The sequence below is a fragment of the Leptopilina boulardi genome, unplaced genomic scaffold (assembly GCF_019393585.1).
Source record: "Leptopilina boulardi isolate dan_hultmark-lab unplaced genomic scaffold, ZJU_Lbou_2.1 LbouV2_55, whole genome shotgun sequence".
NCBI classification, from domain to species: domain Eukaryota; kingdom Metazoa; phylum Arthropoda; class Insecta; order Hymenoptera; family Figitidae; genus Leptopilina; species Leptopilina boulardi.
The window spans coordinates 428,891-445,766 of NW_026138000.1; the positions used below are offsets into that span (position 1 = coordinate 428,891).

At 23.0% G+C, this 16,876-nt stretch overlaps 2 protein-coding genes across 5 annotated transcripts in view; one reads left to right on the plus strand and one right to left on the minus strand.

Moving 5' to 3' along the window:
* LOC127290076 (dorsal-ventral patterning protein Sog) overlaps nucleotides 1-16,876 on the minus strand; it is a 171,356-nt gene that overhangs the window by 29,389 nt on the left and 125,091 nt on the right. The window lies entirely within an intron of this gene.
* LOC127290080 (venom metalloproteinase 3-like) lies at nucleotides 8,368-16,426 on the plus strand. The gene is made up of 13 exons (XM_051318470.1): nucleotides 8,368-8,975; nucleotides 10,426-10,486; nucleotides 10,620-10,831; nucleotides 11,042-11,128; nucleotides 11,294-11,429; nucleotides 11,531-11,757; nucleotides 13,178-13,332; nucleotides 13,492-13,541; nucleotides 13,625-13,745; nucleotides 15,475-15,618; nucleotides 15,730-15,877; nucleotides 16,043-16,162; nucleotides 16,281-16,426. The coding sequence occupies exons 1-13, from the start codon at nucleotides 8,922-8,924 to the stop codon at nucleotides 16,317-16,319; spliced, it is 1,554 nt and encodes a 517-aa protein (XP_051174427.1). The 5' UTR covers nucleotides 8,368-8,921; the 3' UTR covers nucleotides 16,320-16,426.

The window sequence follows — 16,876 nt, forward strand, 5'->3', positions numbered from 1 at the left end:
TGATTATTAATATCGATATATTGATTATTAATATCGATATATCGATTATTTATGTCGAAATATCGATTATTAATATCGATATACCAATTAATTATGTCGATATATCGATTTTTAATATCGATACATCGATACACCGATATATCGATTATTAATATCGATATATCATTTATTTCTAATGATATATGGATTACTAATATCTATATACCATTTATTTCTAACGATATATCGATTATTAATATCGATATACCATTTATTTATGTCGATACATCGATTATTTATAACAGTATATCGATTATTTATAACGATATATCGATTATTTATAACGATATATCGATTATTAATATCGGTATTTCGATTATTAATATCGATACATCGATACACCGATATATCGATTATTAATATCGATATTCCATTTATTTCTAACGATATATCGATTATTAATATGGATATACCATTTATTTCTAACGATATATCGATTATTAATATCGATATACCATTTATTTATGTCGATACATCGATTATTAATATCGATATACCATTTATTTATGTCGATACATCGATTATTTCTAACAGTATATCGATTATTTATACCGATATATCGATTATTTATATCGATATATCGATTATTTATAACGATATATCGATTATTAATATCGATATACCATTTATTTCTGTCGATATATCGATTATTAATATCGATACATCGATACACCGATATATCGATTATTATAATCGTTATACCATTTATTTATATATATTTATTATTATTATTATTATTATTGTTATTTATATTGATATATCGAAGCATTTCAATCGATTTTGTATCGATTTTTGTTTTTGGTCTCGAAAAATAATATATGAATTATTTATATATCGACATATCGATTATGTTAACGAGAAATCGTTTGTTGTTTTTTTGTTTTCTTATTTTAACTCGATTTACAAGAAGTTGGCAAAACTGGTTATATATATGGGAGAATAGGCAAAAGATTTACAAAGAAAGAGGTAAAGGAGAGTCTGCAATGCGTTAAGATACTGCGTGCAAATGATCCAATAAGGAATGTGCATTCCGTACAATGGCTATTGTGGCTATGGTTCGTGAGCATTCAAGCGCGTTTTTACATATATATGTATATAGGTGAACACATCGAAAGGATCTCAGGCAAAAAAAAAAAAAAAAAAAAAACTGAAATCCCTTTTCAGTTCTTCAAGAACAAAAGACCTCGCGTTAATTAATATTCGAAAAAAATTAACAGCGACTTTATTATAATGCAAAAGTAAAACTGTCACATACATCTATATATATATATATATATATATATATATATATATATATATATATATTGTATAGAAAAATGTTGTTAAAAGATATTATTCTTTAACTTTTAAAATAATTATCACTTTGCATATAGACTCACATAACTTTTTTTTTCTCACAGTTTTAAAAGACATTTTTTTTATTCTGTTAGGAATCATTTTTTTTTTCTTTTTTTTTTTTTTTTTTTTTTTTTTTTGAAAATACTATTTTTTACGACTAACAAATAACTGTGTTACTTTTTTTTAAAAAAATAAAAGTAACAAATTAATTTATTTAAAAAAAATAACAAGTAATGAGTAACTTTATTTTAAAAAGTAACAAGTAACGCGTTTCTATATTTTTAAAAAATTAATAAATTCCTATAGTTTAAAAAGTAAATAAATAAAAAAAAAATAAAAAAAAAAGATAAAAAGATTGGAATCAAAAGTATATACAGAACAGAATGGAAAGTGTCTGACCAAAATTGGCTTTATCTACTTATGGACGACTGTTAACTGACTAAATTACTGATATTATTATATCGCTATATATGTATAAATGAGAAAAGAAAAATTTTAATTTTCTTTTTATTTAAAAACTATATTTAAGAAAAAAAAAATTTTTTTTTAAATAATTTAATAAATAAATAAAATATATGAATGGTGACAATAAATTATTATTGTATAATTAAAACAAGCATCTCGTTTTCCTTAACATACATTTTATAATTTTTCAAGTGTTTATACATATATATATATATATAGCAGATTGTATTGTGTCATGCTGCCAAGCATACATTTTCTGTGATTATTTCACATGGCATCGCGGTCAGTGCACCTATTCCCGTAAATCACTCTCGGAGCCAATTTGGCTCGTTTAACTGAAAATTTCCAACTAAAAACCCATGTGAATATTATTAAAGCCGATTATATACTTCTTTTTTTTTTATAGCCTAACAAAATTTCACAAGAAAAATTTTACAAATATGTATAAAAAAAAAAAAATTACTTTTATTTATTTTCTTTTAGCTAAATTATACACAAAAATTCCCATAACCATAAGCCCAAAAATTAGTATAATTATCCTAAAAGTAACATAATATACTTTACACTACAATAAATTACTATATTTACCCGTAAATTACACTAATTTACTAAAATTTACTAGAGTTTATCATAATTTACATTAATTTACCGTAAAATACCATAACTTACCCTAAATTACAATAATTTACTGCAAATTACAATAATTTACCCCAAATTACTATAATCTACCCTAAATTACTATAATTTACTCAAAATTACTGTAAATTGCCCTCAATTCCCATAATTTACCAAAATTTACCATAATTTACATAAATTACCATAATTTACGGTATTCTTTAACTAAACGTACCATACATTACAGTAAATTACTATAATTTACCTAAAAGTTACTATAATTTTTCGCAAATTATCATAACTTTGCGTAATTTACTACAATTTACCGTAAATAACCGCATTATTTACTCTAATTAACTATAATTTACCGAAATTTACCATAGTTTACATAAATTACCATAATTTACCAAAAATTACTATAATTTACCGCAAATTACCATAAATTTCTATATTTTACCGTAAATTTTCACAAATTGATATAATTTACCAAAAATTACTATTATTTACCACAAATTACTACTATTTACCACAAATTACTATAATTTACTGTAAATTACTATAATTTGCTCCAAATTACCACAATTTACCCAAAAATTACTGTAAATTACCCTAAATAACTATAATTTACAAAAAATTAACCACAGTTTACATAAATTGCCATAATTTACAATATGATTTAACTAAAAGTATCATACATTACAGTAAATTACTATGATTTACCTAAAGGTTACTATAATTTTCCGCAAATTATCATAACTTTGAGTAATTTACTACAATTTACAGTAAATAACCGCATTATTCACTCTAATTATCTATAATTTACCGAAATTTACCATAGTTTACATAAATTACCGTAATTTACTAAAAATTACTATAATTACCACAAATTACTATAATTTACTGTAAATTACCATAATTAACTGTAAATTACCATAATTTACTCCAAATTATTATAATTTACCCCAAATTACTGTAAATACCCCTAAATTACCATAATTTACCGAAATTTACCATAGTTTACATAAATTACCGTAATCTACAAAAAATTACTATAATTTACTGAAGTTTATTATAGTTTACATAAATTCCCATAATTTATCCAAAATTACAATAATTTATCCGAAATTACTAAAATTTACCGCAAATTACCATAAATTTCTATATTTTACCGTAAATTTTCACAAATTGATATAATTTACCAAAATTACCTTAATTTACCAAAAATTAGTATAATTTACCGAAATTTATTATAGTTTACATAAATTACCATAATTTATACAAAATTACTAAAATTTACCGCAAATTACCATAAATTTCTATATTTTACCGTAAATTTTCACAAATTGATATAATTTACCAAAATTACCTTAATTTACCAAAAATTAGTATAATTTGCCCAAATTTATTATAGTTTACATAAATTACCATAATTTATACAAAATTACTAAAATTTACCGCAAATTACCATAAATTTCTATAATTTACCGTAAATTTTCACAAATTGATATAATTTACCAAAATTATCTTAATTTACCAAAAATTACTATAATTTATCACAAATTACTATAATTTACTGTAAATTACCATAATTTACTCCAAATTACTATAATTTACACCAAATTACTGTAAATTACCCTAAATTACCATAATTTACCGAAATTTACCATAGTTTACATAAATTACCGTAATCTACAAAAAATTACTATAATTTACCGAAGTTTATTATAGTTTACATAAATTAGCATAATTTATCAAAAATTACTATAATTTACCGCAAATTACCATAATTTTCTATAATTTACCGTAAATTTTCACAAATTGATATAATTTACCAAAGTTACCTTAATTTACCAAAAATTACTATAATTTATCACAAATTACCATAAGTTGTCGTAAATTACTATAAGTTTCTGTAAGTTTCCATAAATTACCGTAAATTAGCATAAGTCACCGTAAATTTCCACAACTTGTAAGAAATTATTTTTAAAAAAATTTATAAATGAATAGAAAAAAAAATTAATAATAATGAATTAAAAAGTAATTGAATTTATGTAAAATTTTAGACTTGTCTCTTGGTATTAATGTATATAACTTAAAAGTTTGAAGAAAAAAGAATTTCTATTGGGAAACAGACACACTACAAAAGTCGATTTGTTTGATTGCCACAAATATATATATATAGGTATACATGTATCTATATGTTTTTTTTTTAATATTCTGAAATCCATTAGATTTCCGTCAGTTGAGCCAAAATGAAAATAGGCGAGCTTTACTTTTTAAAAATAGCTTTCCGCGATACTTGGAATCGTACCAGACAGTGCGCGAGAAGAGCGTCTTTCAAACGTCTTGAGGTCGTTCTCAAGTTTTATCAAAAAGTTTCCAGGGTCATTTTATTAAAAAAAAAAAAACAAAACAAAACAAAACAAACAAGAAATATAAGAACAGGAAAAAAAGTAAAACATGTGACAATAAAATTTCGATTTAAAAATTTTTTTTCAAAAATTGACAATTGTTTAATATAGAAAATTGATTTTTTTTTCTGAGACATGGTAATAGTGGTGTTACTGTTATTATTTAAAAGTAATGTGTTACCGTTACTTTTTTTAAAAAATAGTAATTCGAGAGCGTTTATTTTTATTAAAAAAAAAAATAGTAACTTGTGACTGTTACTTTTATTTAAAAAAAAAAAAAATTCTGTGTTACCGTTACCTTTTTTTTTAAAAAAAACTAGTAATATGTTACCGTTGCTTTCATTTTTTGTTTAAAATAGTAACGTGTTATCGTTATTTTTATTTTTAAAAAATAGTAATTTGTTACCGTTACGTTTTGAAAAAAAATAGTAATGTGTTACCATTACTTTTTTTTTAAAAAAAAGTAATGTGTTACCGTTACTTTTATTTTTAAAAAATAGCAATTCATTAGCGTTACTTTAATTTAAAAAAATAGTAACTTTTCACAGATACTTTTATTTCAAAAAAAATTCCGTGTTACCGTTACCTTTTTTTTTAAAAAAACTAGTAATATGTTACCGTTGCTTTCATTTTTTGTTTAAAATAGTAACGTGTTACCGTTATTTTTAATTTTAAAAAATAGTAATTTGTTACCGTTACATTTTGAAAAAAATTACTAATGTGTTACCGTTACTTTTTTTAAAAAAATAGTAAAGTGTTACCGTTACTTTTATTTAAAAAAAATAGCAATTCATTAGCGTTACTTTAATTTAAAAAAATAGTAACTTTTCACAGTTACTTTTATTTCAAAAAAAAATCTGTGTTACCGTTACATTTTGAAAAAAAATACTAATCTGTTAACGTTAATTTTTTTAAAAAAATAGTAATGTGTTACCGTTACTTTTATTTAAAAAAAACAGCAATTCGTTAGCGTTACTTTAATTTAAAAAAATAGTAACTTTTCACAGTTACTTTTATTTCAAAAAAAAAAAAATTCTGTTACCGTTACCTTTTTTTAAAAAATAGTAATGTGTTACTGTTAATTTTTTCAAAAAATAGTAATGCGTTACCGTTACTTGGCAAAAGAAATAAATTTCAAATAAAAAAAAAAACATTTATCCAACAATATATTATATTTTGTGTTATTTTTCCGGAAAATTTTTTTTAAAGGCCAAAAAAAATTCTTCGGATATAGGTTTTTTTTTTTCTTTGAAAATTATATGATGAAAATTTTTGATTTTTTAAAAATATATGGCAACACTGGCATTCTTGTAGGTCGACAAATAGAGGCATGTTGCTTGATTTGGCGTACACTTTACCATATAAGGATTGTTGGGTCGAACGTTTTTTGTCCCTTCTTATGCTTGTAGTAGGAATTTACACATCTTCCACTGTATATATAGAGCAAAAATTCAATTTGAGAAATTTTTTTTTTTTTTTTTTTAAATGAAAAAATTTATATTTATTAGTTATTTTTGTTATATAAAAATTTGTATTTAGTTTTTCGATATTTCAATTATTTGAAATATTAAATTTCGATATTTTTCGATATTAAACTGATGTTATTAATATCGATATATCGACTGGTTTTTTTTTCGATTATTCGATAATTTATTTCGATTTTTCGATAATTAATATCGATATTTCGATTATTGCTTTATCGACAGTTTTTTTCGATATTTCGATATTTTACTTCGATTAGTTGTCAATTCGATAGTTATTTCGATTATTCGACAGTTTGTTTCGATATATCAATATATCGATATTTTATTTCGATTATTGATATCGATATTTCGATTATTCATCCGGTCAATTCGATAGTTCTTTTCAATTATTTGACAGTTTTGTTTCGATATATCGATATTTCACTTCGATTATTAATAACGATATATCGATATTTCACTTCGATTATTAATATCGATATTTCGATTATTTATCCCGTCAATTCGATAGTTTTTTCGATTATTCCACAGTTTGTTTCGATATATCGATATTTTAAATTAAATTCTCGATATGTTTCGACATTTATTGTAATTTTTGGTAAGTTAGGGAAAGTTATGGTAAATTTTTTGGAAAGTTTTGGTAATTTATAGAAAGTTATGGTAATTTTTGAAAGTTTTGTTGAATATATTTTGAAATTCATAGTAGTTTATGGAAATTTTTGGTAATTAAAGGAAAGTTATCGAAAGTTATGGTAATTTATGGAAATTTTTGGAAAAAAGGGAAAGTTATCGAAAGTTTTGGTAATTTATAGAAAGTTATGGTAATTTTTGAAAGCTTTGTTGAATATATTTTGAAGTCATGGTAATTTATGGGAATTTTTAGACAGTTTTTGCAATTTACGAAAAGTTATGGTAATTTGTGATAATTTTTTTGGTAATTTTTTAAATTATATTAGGAATTGGTAGAAAATTAGGATAATTTTTGGTATTTTATGGGAAATTAAATTATTTTAAACAATTTTTCGAAATTTAGGGAAAGTTATGGTAATTTTTTGGAAGGTTTTGGTAATTTATAGAAAGTTATGGTAATTTTTGAAAGTTTTGTTAAATATATTTTTTATAATTCATAGTAGTTTATGGAAATTGTTGGTAATTAAAGGAAAGTATTCGAAATTTATGGTAATTTATGGAAAATTTTTGGTAATTAAGGGAAAGTTATCGAAAGTTTTGGTAATTTATAGAAAGTTATGGTAATTTTTGAAAGATTTGTTGAATATATTTTGAATTCATCGTAATTTATGGGAATTTTTAGACAGTTTTTGCAATTTACCGAAAGTTATGGTAATTTGTGATAATTTTTTAAATTATATTAGCAATTGGTAGAAAATTAGGATAATTTTTGTTATTTTATGGGAAATTTAATTATTTTAAATAATTTTTGGAAATTTATGGAAAGTTAGGGAAAGTTATGATAATTTCTGGGAGTTTATGGTAATCTTCAAACTGTTATTGCAATTTATAAAAAAAGTTAAGGTAATTTGTAGAAATTTATGACAATTTTTTTTTATATTGTTTCTTTTAGTAATTTATGGAAACTTATGATAATTTTTGGTAATTTATAGAAATTTATAGTAATTTTTGGTAATTAATGGAAAGTTATGGTAATTTTTGTTTATTTTTTAAGAAAGTTGTGTTAATTTCTTAAAAAAAATTTTTTTTTACATTTTGCAAAATTTTGATAATTAAATTAAATAAAATAATGCATTTTCATAAAAATAAAATTTTAATTTCTTTTTTATTTGCTTTAATTTTAAATAATAAAAAAAAATGTAAAATTAAATTTCTCTTGTTTAAATGATAAGAGAAAAAAAAAAATAATTTCCAAATATTCAATGTCAATTTTAATCTTGAATTATGTTTTATTATCAAACTTTAAGCAAATTAAATTCTTTTTTTTTATCTCTACAAGAGATACTACCGTGACATTTGGAGGGAAAGTCTAATTTCATCTTTAGTTGAGATTTAAAAAAATTGTTAGACAGAAGCCACTTAATATTATTGCTTCTCTCTCTCTCTCTCTCTCTCTCTCTCTCTCTCTCTCTCTCTCTCTCTCTCTCTCTCTCTCTCTCTCTCTCTCTCTCTCTCTCTCTCTCTCTCTCTCTCTCTCTCTCTCTTTCTCTCTCTCAATTTTCATTCTTTGTTAATTTATGATCATTTTATCATAATGATAATAATAATAATAATATTATTTCGAATATATGTGAATGCATCACTGACACATTTGTTCTATCATGCAACAAGTATAATCAAATTACACTTCCGTTAACTCTATGTATTCAAGTGCATTCTCGAGGCGTTTGGCCGAATAATTGTGAAGAAAAAGGTCATCGACAAGTGTTTAAAAGCTGTGAATTAACATCTCCATGAATACATTCTTTAATGTCGATTAAATGAGTTTACATTATTTGCATACAATAAAAAAAAAAAAAACAGAAAAGAAGGAACATTCTATTTTTTTTCTAAGTGTAAATTGTTTCAAAAATTTTGTATTTTTATTTAAAAAAAAAAAAAAATGTTTTTCTCATTTTACCTTGTGATTCTTGTTAGTTTTGTACAATCCGAAAAGGTATGTAAACAAATTAAGCAGTCTTATTAAGAAATAAAAAATTAAAAAGAAATAAAAAAAATTAAATTTTTAAATAAAAAAAAAAAACATTAATTAATACGGTAATTTTCATTAAAAAATTTTATTTTTTTACTTTTTATTTTATTGAAATTTATTTTTGGAAACTTTTGGTAATTTTATTGGAAATTTTTTGTAACTTTTGGAAAGTTTTGGTAATTTTTAGAAAGTTATGGTAATTTATGGAAATTTTATGGTAATTTACAGAAAGTTATGGTAATGTTTGAAAATTTTTGTTGAATATGTTTTAAAAGTTAAGGTAGTTTTCGGAAAGTTTTCATAATTTATAGAAAGTTATGGTAATTTATGGAAATTTTTTGGTAATTTATAGAAAGTTATGGTAATGTTTGAAAGTTATGTTGAATATATATTAAAAGTTATGGTAGTTTTCGGAAAGTTTTCATAATTTATAGAAAGTTATGGTAATTTATGGAAATTTTTGGAAAGTTTCGGTAATTTATAGACAGATATGGTAATTTTTGAAAGTTTTGTTGCCTATTTTTGGAAAATTATATCAATTGGTGAAATTTTGATAATATATGGAAAGTTGTGGTAATTTATGGAAATTTTTGGTATTTTTTGGAAAGTTTTTATTAATTTATAGAAAGTTATTTGTAAATTATAGAATGTTATGGAAATTTTTTGTAAATTTTGGAAAATTTTGGTAATTTTTAGAAATTTATGATAATTTATGGAAATTTTTTGGTAATTTACAGAAAGTTATGGTAATGTTTGAAAGTTTTGTTGAATATATATTGAAAGTTATGGTAGTTTTCGGAAAGTTTTCATAATTTATAGAAAGTTATGGTAATTTATGGAAATTTTTGGAAAGTTTCGGTAATTTATAGACAAATATGGTAAATTTTGAAAGTTTTGTTGTCTTTTTTTGGATAATAATATCAATTGGTAAAATTTTGGTAATATATGGAATGTTGTGGTAATTTTTCAAAGTTATGTTAAATATGTTTAGAAAGTTATAGTAATTTATGGAAATTTTTGGTAATGTTTGGAAACTTTTGGTAATTTATAGAAAGTTATTGTAATTTTTGGAAGTTTTGTTGAATACGTATGGAAATTTATGGAAATTTTTGGCAATTTAGCGAAAGTTATGGAAAGTTATAAAACTTTTTTTTAATTTTTAGCCAATTTTAGAAATTTATTGAAAGTTATAGTAACTTTTGGTTATTTAGGGAAAGTTATGAGAATTTTTAAAGGTTTTTTGCGGTAATTTTGGAAATTTATGTAATTTGGTGAATTTTTAAGAAATTTTTGATAGTTTATCATAATGTGTGGAAATTTTCGGTAATTTTTGTAACAGTTTTTAAAATTTGTGAAATAAACTAAAAAATTTTATTTAAAAAAAACAAAAGAAATTTCTTCTTCCTCATTACAGATTCATAAACTTATGACAGAAAATGAAATTTTTGAAGTATTTGGCACTACACACACTGAAGGTTATTATTATTATTATTATTATTATTTAAATAAAAAATAAAAATTGAATAGAAAGAATTTACACAAATTTATAAAAAAAAAATTTTTTTTTAAATAATTAAAAAAAAATTATTATTATTATTATTATTACAGTTCCTAAATATGAGGTGGTAACAATTGAGCATTCATTTCAAAAAAGATCAACGGAAAAAAAATTAAAAACACGATTTTTTGGACAATATTTTGTTCTTGATTTAAAACCAGGACAAAATGAAAATTTGAAATATACAAAAATTTGGAAAGGCAGTGCAAATAATTCATTATCAACTGGAATTGAATTTACTTATTTATATGATGCTTATTCTGTAAATCTATTTTTGCATATCGTATTTTTATTTCTTATAATAATTCTTATAAATTAATTTATTATTTATTTATTATTTATTTATTATCAATTAATTTATTATTATTATTTATATATATATATATATATATATATATATATAAATTATTTTTTAAAATATTTTTTAAAATTTCTATCATGAAATTTTTGATGAAAAAAAATTAATTTACAGGTTCATGTTGAAAATAAACTTCATCATGATATGAAAAGATCTGCTTCTTTTATTGTCAATAAAGACAAAGATGGTCATCCACTTTTTGTAAGTAAATTGATAGAAAAAATTTTTTGGACATAATTTTTTATTATTTTTTTATTTAGAAAGAAAAATAATTTTTTGTTTATTGAAAAAAGAAATTATTTCCTCTTTTTGCAATTAAAAAAAAAAAATTTTTTCCTCTATTTCAAAATTTCATAAATTTAAAAGGACGGAATAATTAATGGAAAAATTGCAATTCGTTCAATACCTGAACGTCTTCGATCAAAGATAAATAATAATTTACAACAAGATTTGAATTTTACACACAGTCATGTAATGTATCACATAACACAATCCAAATTTGGTAAGTAAATTTTTATCCAAAAAAGTGAAACACCAAATTGTTTTTTTTTTTTTTTTATTAAAAATTAATCTAAAGAACAAAAAAAAAAAAAAAAATTCCAGAAAACGTGACAAAAATTTTAAGTTCATCAACACCAAATATTCAAATGGAAACATTATATCCAGAAATAATGGTGGTAATGGATGAAATACTATTTAGAAATTTTAATAATGATCCCATAAAGGCAGTGGAATATATTATACTTTTTTGGTACGGCGTTGATACGAGATTTACTAATTTAATGAATCCAGATTTCAGACTAAGTCTCGCTCAAATTGTTTTAATGGAAGTATGTTTTATTGTAATTGTGAATATTTTTAATTATTGAAGTAAAAAAAATATTGGTACATAAGTAGCGGTTGCTGTGGGAAACTGTTTCCTTAGTTACGGTTGCTAAGGAAATAGTTTCCATAGTAACGGTTAATAAGGAAATTTTCCCCTATGAACCGTAACTAAGGAAACAGTTCCCCTAGCAACCGTTGCTAAGGAAACTGTTTCCATAGCAACAGTAGATAGAAAACAGTTTCCATAGCAACCGTTACTAAGGAAACAGTTTCCTTAGCAACGGTTGCTAGGGGAACTGTTTCCTTAGTTACGGTTGCTATAGGAACTGTATCCTTAGTTACAGTTGCTATGGAAACTGTCTCCTTAGTTACGGTTGCTATGGAAACTGTCTCCTTAGTTACGGTTGCTAAGGAAATAGTTTCCATAGTAACGGTTACTAAGGAAAGTTTCCCCTAGCAACCGTTACTGGAAAAACAGTTTCCTTAGCAACGGTTGCTAGGGGAACTGTTTCCTTAGTTACGGTTGCTATGGGAACTGTATCCTTAGTTACAGTTGCTATGGAAACTGTCTCCTTAGTTACGGTTGCTATGGAAACTGTCTCCTTAGTTACGGTTGCTAAGGAAATAGTTTCCATAGTAACGGTTACTAAGGAAAGTTTCCCCTAGCAACCGTTACTGGAAAAACAGTTTCCTTAGCAACGGTTGCTAGGGGAACTGTTTCCTTAGTTACGGTTGCTATAGGAACTGTATCCTTAGTTACAGTTGCTATGGAAACTGTCTCCTTAGTTACGGTTGCTATGGAAACTGTCTCCTTAGTTACGGTTGCTAAGGAAATAGTTTCCATAGTAACGGTTACTAAGGAAAGTTTCCCCTAGCAACCGTTACTGGAAAAACAGTTTCCTTAGCAACGGTTGCTAGGGGAACTGTTTCCTTAGTTACGGTTGCTATGGGAACTGTTTTCCTAGATACGGCTGCCATGGGAACTGTTTCCCTAGTTACGGTTGCTATGGAAACTGTCTCCTTAGTTACGGTTGCTAGGGAAACTGTTTCCTTAGTTACGGTTGCTATGGAAAGTTGCCCCTAGCAACCGTAAGTAGGGAAACAGCTGTGGAAACTTTCCCTAGTTACTGTTGCTATGGGAACTGTTTCCCTAGTTACGATCGCTATTGAAACTGTCTCCTTGGCAACGGTTGCTATGGGAAACTTTCCTTAGTAACCATCACTATGGAAACAATTTCCTTAGCAACCGTAACTAAGGAAACAGTTTCCATAGCAACCATAACTAAAAAAACAGGTTTCTATAGCAACCGTGACTAATTAAAGAAATAATAATAATAATAATAATAATTTTTTATAAAAAATAAAAAAAAAACACTAACAATTAGAAGAAAAAAAAAATTATATTAACTGTTCTAAATATAAAAGGATACATTACCATTTGTTAAAAACTCGAGTGCAGAGGGAACTATAATTATCGCAAATAAAGCAATGGAAGCAATGAGAGATTATTTTTATCAACTAGACGAGACTGCTCAATTTCGTGTTAATGAGGATTATGACTTAGCTCTACTTATGACTGGGTGAATATTATTATTTTTTTTTTTTTTATTATTTATTCATTTATTTTATACAATAATAAATTATTGAAAATTTTTTTATTAAAATGTAAAATATACAAAGATAGCTTAGAATAATAATAATAATAATAATAATAATAAAAAAATTATTCTTCTTCTTAGTTACGACATGTCATTTCAAACATCAAATGGTTGGGATAGATTAGTTCACGGTATGTTGTTTAACAATATAGAGAAAAAAAATTAAATTTTATTATCTTAAAAAAAAGTGATTTTTTTTAAATTTTATATTCAGGAGTCGCTCACAATGGTGGCGCTTGTCGTAAGGTAAACAAAATGGTTACGGCTACTGGACTTTTTGAAGATAACGGTGGTTTCAGGGGAATTATAACTGGATTCCACGAATTAGCACATTTGTAAGGAAAAAAAAAATTGTCCTTTTTTTTAATGTTCTTTTTCACAAAAATTTTTGTTTCATAAGTTACTGTAATTTTTTTTTTTTTTTTGGAAATTTCTGAAAAGTTATGTAACATTAGGCAAACTTTTAAAAATTATTTTTTCTAAATTCTAAGTCAATTTATGGAAAGTTATGGTAATTTTTGGAAATTTCGTTTAATACGTTTGGAAAGTTATAGTAATTTATGAAAATTTTGGTAATTTACAGAAAGTTATAGTAATTTTCGGAAATTTTTGATAATTTACAGAAATTTATGGTAAATTTTGGAAAGTTTTGTTGAAAACGTTTGGAAAGTTATGGTAATTTATGACATTTTTTTTAGTAATTTTTGGAAAATTTTGGTAATTTATAGAAAGTTATTATAATTTCTAGTAGTTTTGTTGAAAAAGTTTAGAAAGTTATGGTAATTTATGAAATTTTTTAGTAATTTTTGGAAATTTTTTTAGTAATTTACAGAAAGTTATTGTAATTTTTAGTAGTTTCGTTGAATATTTTTTTGAAAATTATGGTAATTAATGGAAAATTTTGGTAATTTATAGAAAGTAATTGTAATTTTCGGAAAGTTTTGGTAACGTTTGGAAGTTTTGTTGAATATGTTTTGAAATTTATGGTATTTTTTGGAAAGTTTTTATTAATTTATATAAAGTTATTGTAAATTATAGAATGTTATGGTAATTTATGGAAATTTTGGATGTTTTGGCAATTTATGGAAAGTTGTGGTAATTTTTGGAAAATTTTGGTAATTTATAGAAAGTTATTGTAATTTTTAGTAGTTTTGTTGAAAACGTTTGGAAAGTTATGGTAATTTATGAAATTTTTTTGGAATTTTTTAAAATTTTTTTGGTAATTTACAGAAATTTATTGTAATTTTAGTAGTTTCGTTGAATATGTTTTGAAAGTTATGGTAATTTGTGGAAAATTTTGGTAATTTATAGAAAGTTAGTGTATTTTTTGGAAAGTTTTGGTAATGTTTGGAAGTTTTGTTGAATATGTTTTAAAAGTTATGGTAATTTATGGAAATTTTTGGTAATTTATAGAAAGTTAGTGTAATTTTCGGAAAGTTTTGGTAATGTTTGGAAGTTTTGTTGAATATGTTTTGAAAGTTATGGTAATTTATGGAAATTTTTAGAAAGTTTTTATTAATTTATAGAAAGTTATTGTAAATTATAGAATGTTATGGTAATTTATGGAAATTTTTGTTAGGTTTGACAATGTATGGAAAGTTATGGTAATTTTTGGAAAATGTTGGTAATTTATAGAAAGTTATGATAATTTTTGGAAGTTTTGTTGTAGACGTTTGGAAAGTTATGGTAATTTATAAAATTTTTGTTAAATATGTTTAGAAAGTTATGATAATTTATGGAAATTTTTGATATTTTCTGGAAAGTTTTGGTATTGTATAGAAAGTTATTGTAATTTTTAAAAAGTTTTGGTAATTTATAGAAAATTATAATAATTTATAGAAATTTTTGGTAAATTTTGGCAATTTATGGAAATTTATGGTAATTTATGAAAAGTTATGGTAATTTTTGGAAAATTTTATTATTTATATAGAGAGTTATGTTGTTTGATTAACTTTTGTTAATTTTATAATTTGAAAAATATATTACGATGTAAAAATTTAAATTTAAATTTTAAGATTAAGATTTTATTATTATTATTTATTTATTTATTTATTTTTTTTGAAGATTAGGAGCAGATCATGATGGAACTCCCAATGCACCATCAGAAAAATGTTCAATAAATGAAGGTTACGTTATGGGCGGGCAAATTGGACAAAGAATGTTTTCATTTTCAAAATGCAGTATTACTGGAATGCAACATCAAATTCAGTGAGTTTTTTTTTTAATTTTTCAATTTTTTTGTTTATTTATAAATAAAAAAAATAATAATAATAATAGTAATTCAAAAAAATGTTTTGAATTAAAAAATAATTATTTTAGATCTGGAAAATCTCCATGTATGAAAAATGTTCCTTTAGTTAAAAATTCATTACCGAATAATTTTACAAATAAACATAAAATACAAATTCGATTGCCAGGACAATTTTTATCATTAAAAGAACAATGTAATGGCAATACACCATGTTATGTAAGTTTATTAAAATTTTTTATTATATTTAATTAATTAATTAATTAATAATTATGAAATAAATTATTATTATTATTAATAGTAATAAATAAAATTAATATTAATTTATTAATCTAGTATTTAATAAGTGTAATAAAAAAAATTGATTTTTTTTCTTTTTAATAGGAAGATGAAAGGATTTGTGTGAATCTTTGTTGTAAAAATGATAGAGAACATCAATTTTGGAAATTTCCTTTATACAGAAAAGCTCCTGCTGCTGATGGTTCTCCATGTGGAAAAGGAAAAGTAATGAAAAAAAATTTTTTGATTTTACTCGAATTTGTTTTTTTTTCTAAAATTTAAAATAAAAACTAAAAAATCTTTTTTCTTGCAAAAATTTAAAAAAAATTTTTTTTTTTTAAAGATTTGTTTCAGTGGATTCTGCATGGGATTAGCATTATAATATTGAGAAAAAAAATTGAAAATTGTAAACCGAAAAAAAAGTTACTGTATTTTAATTTATTTTATCCAATTGTTAATAAAAAAAAAATTTTTTTCTTACTAATAAAAGTTTTATATTTATTGACAAAAAAAAATATTTTTTTAATTTATTTTATATTATAAAAGGATTGCTTCTTCTTTTTTTGAAAAAAATTATTCTTTAACTTTCAAAAAAAATTTCCACAGTACACGAAAAAAAAACTGGAAATTTTTTTTTTTGAAATTTAATTTAAAAGCCAGAAAGAAGAAATTAAATATTATAATTATGATAATTTATAAAAATTCAACACATTTACTACATTGTCAACTGTTTATTTAAATTGAAAAGTAAAAGTTATTGTTATGCAAAAAAAAAAAACAAAATATTTACTTATTAAATATTAATAAATTTGCAAATCAGAAAATTTATATAAAAGAAAAATTACAATAACAAAAAAATTTTTTTTACAATAAATGTAAAGTTATTGAATAGAATTTTAAATTATGAATTTTTATCAATACAGCTGTTTTTAATTTGTT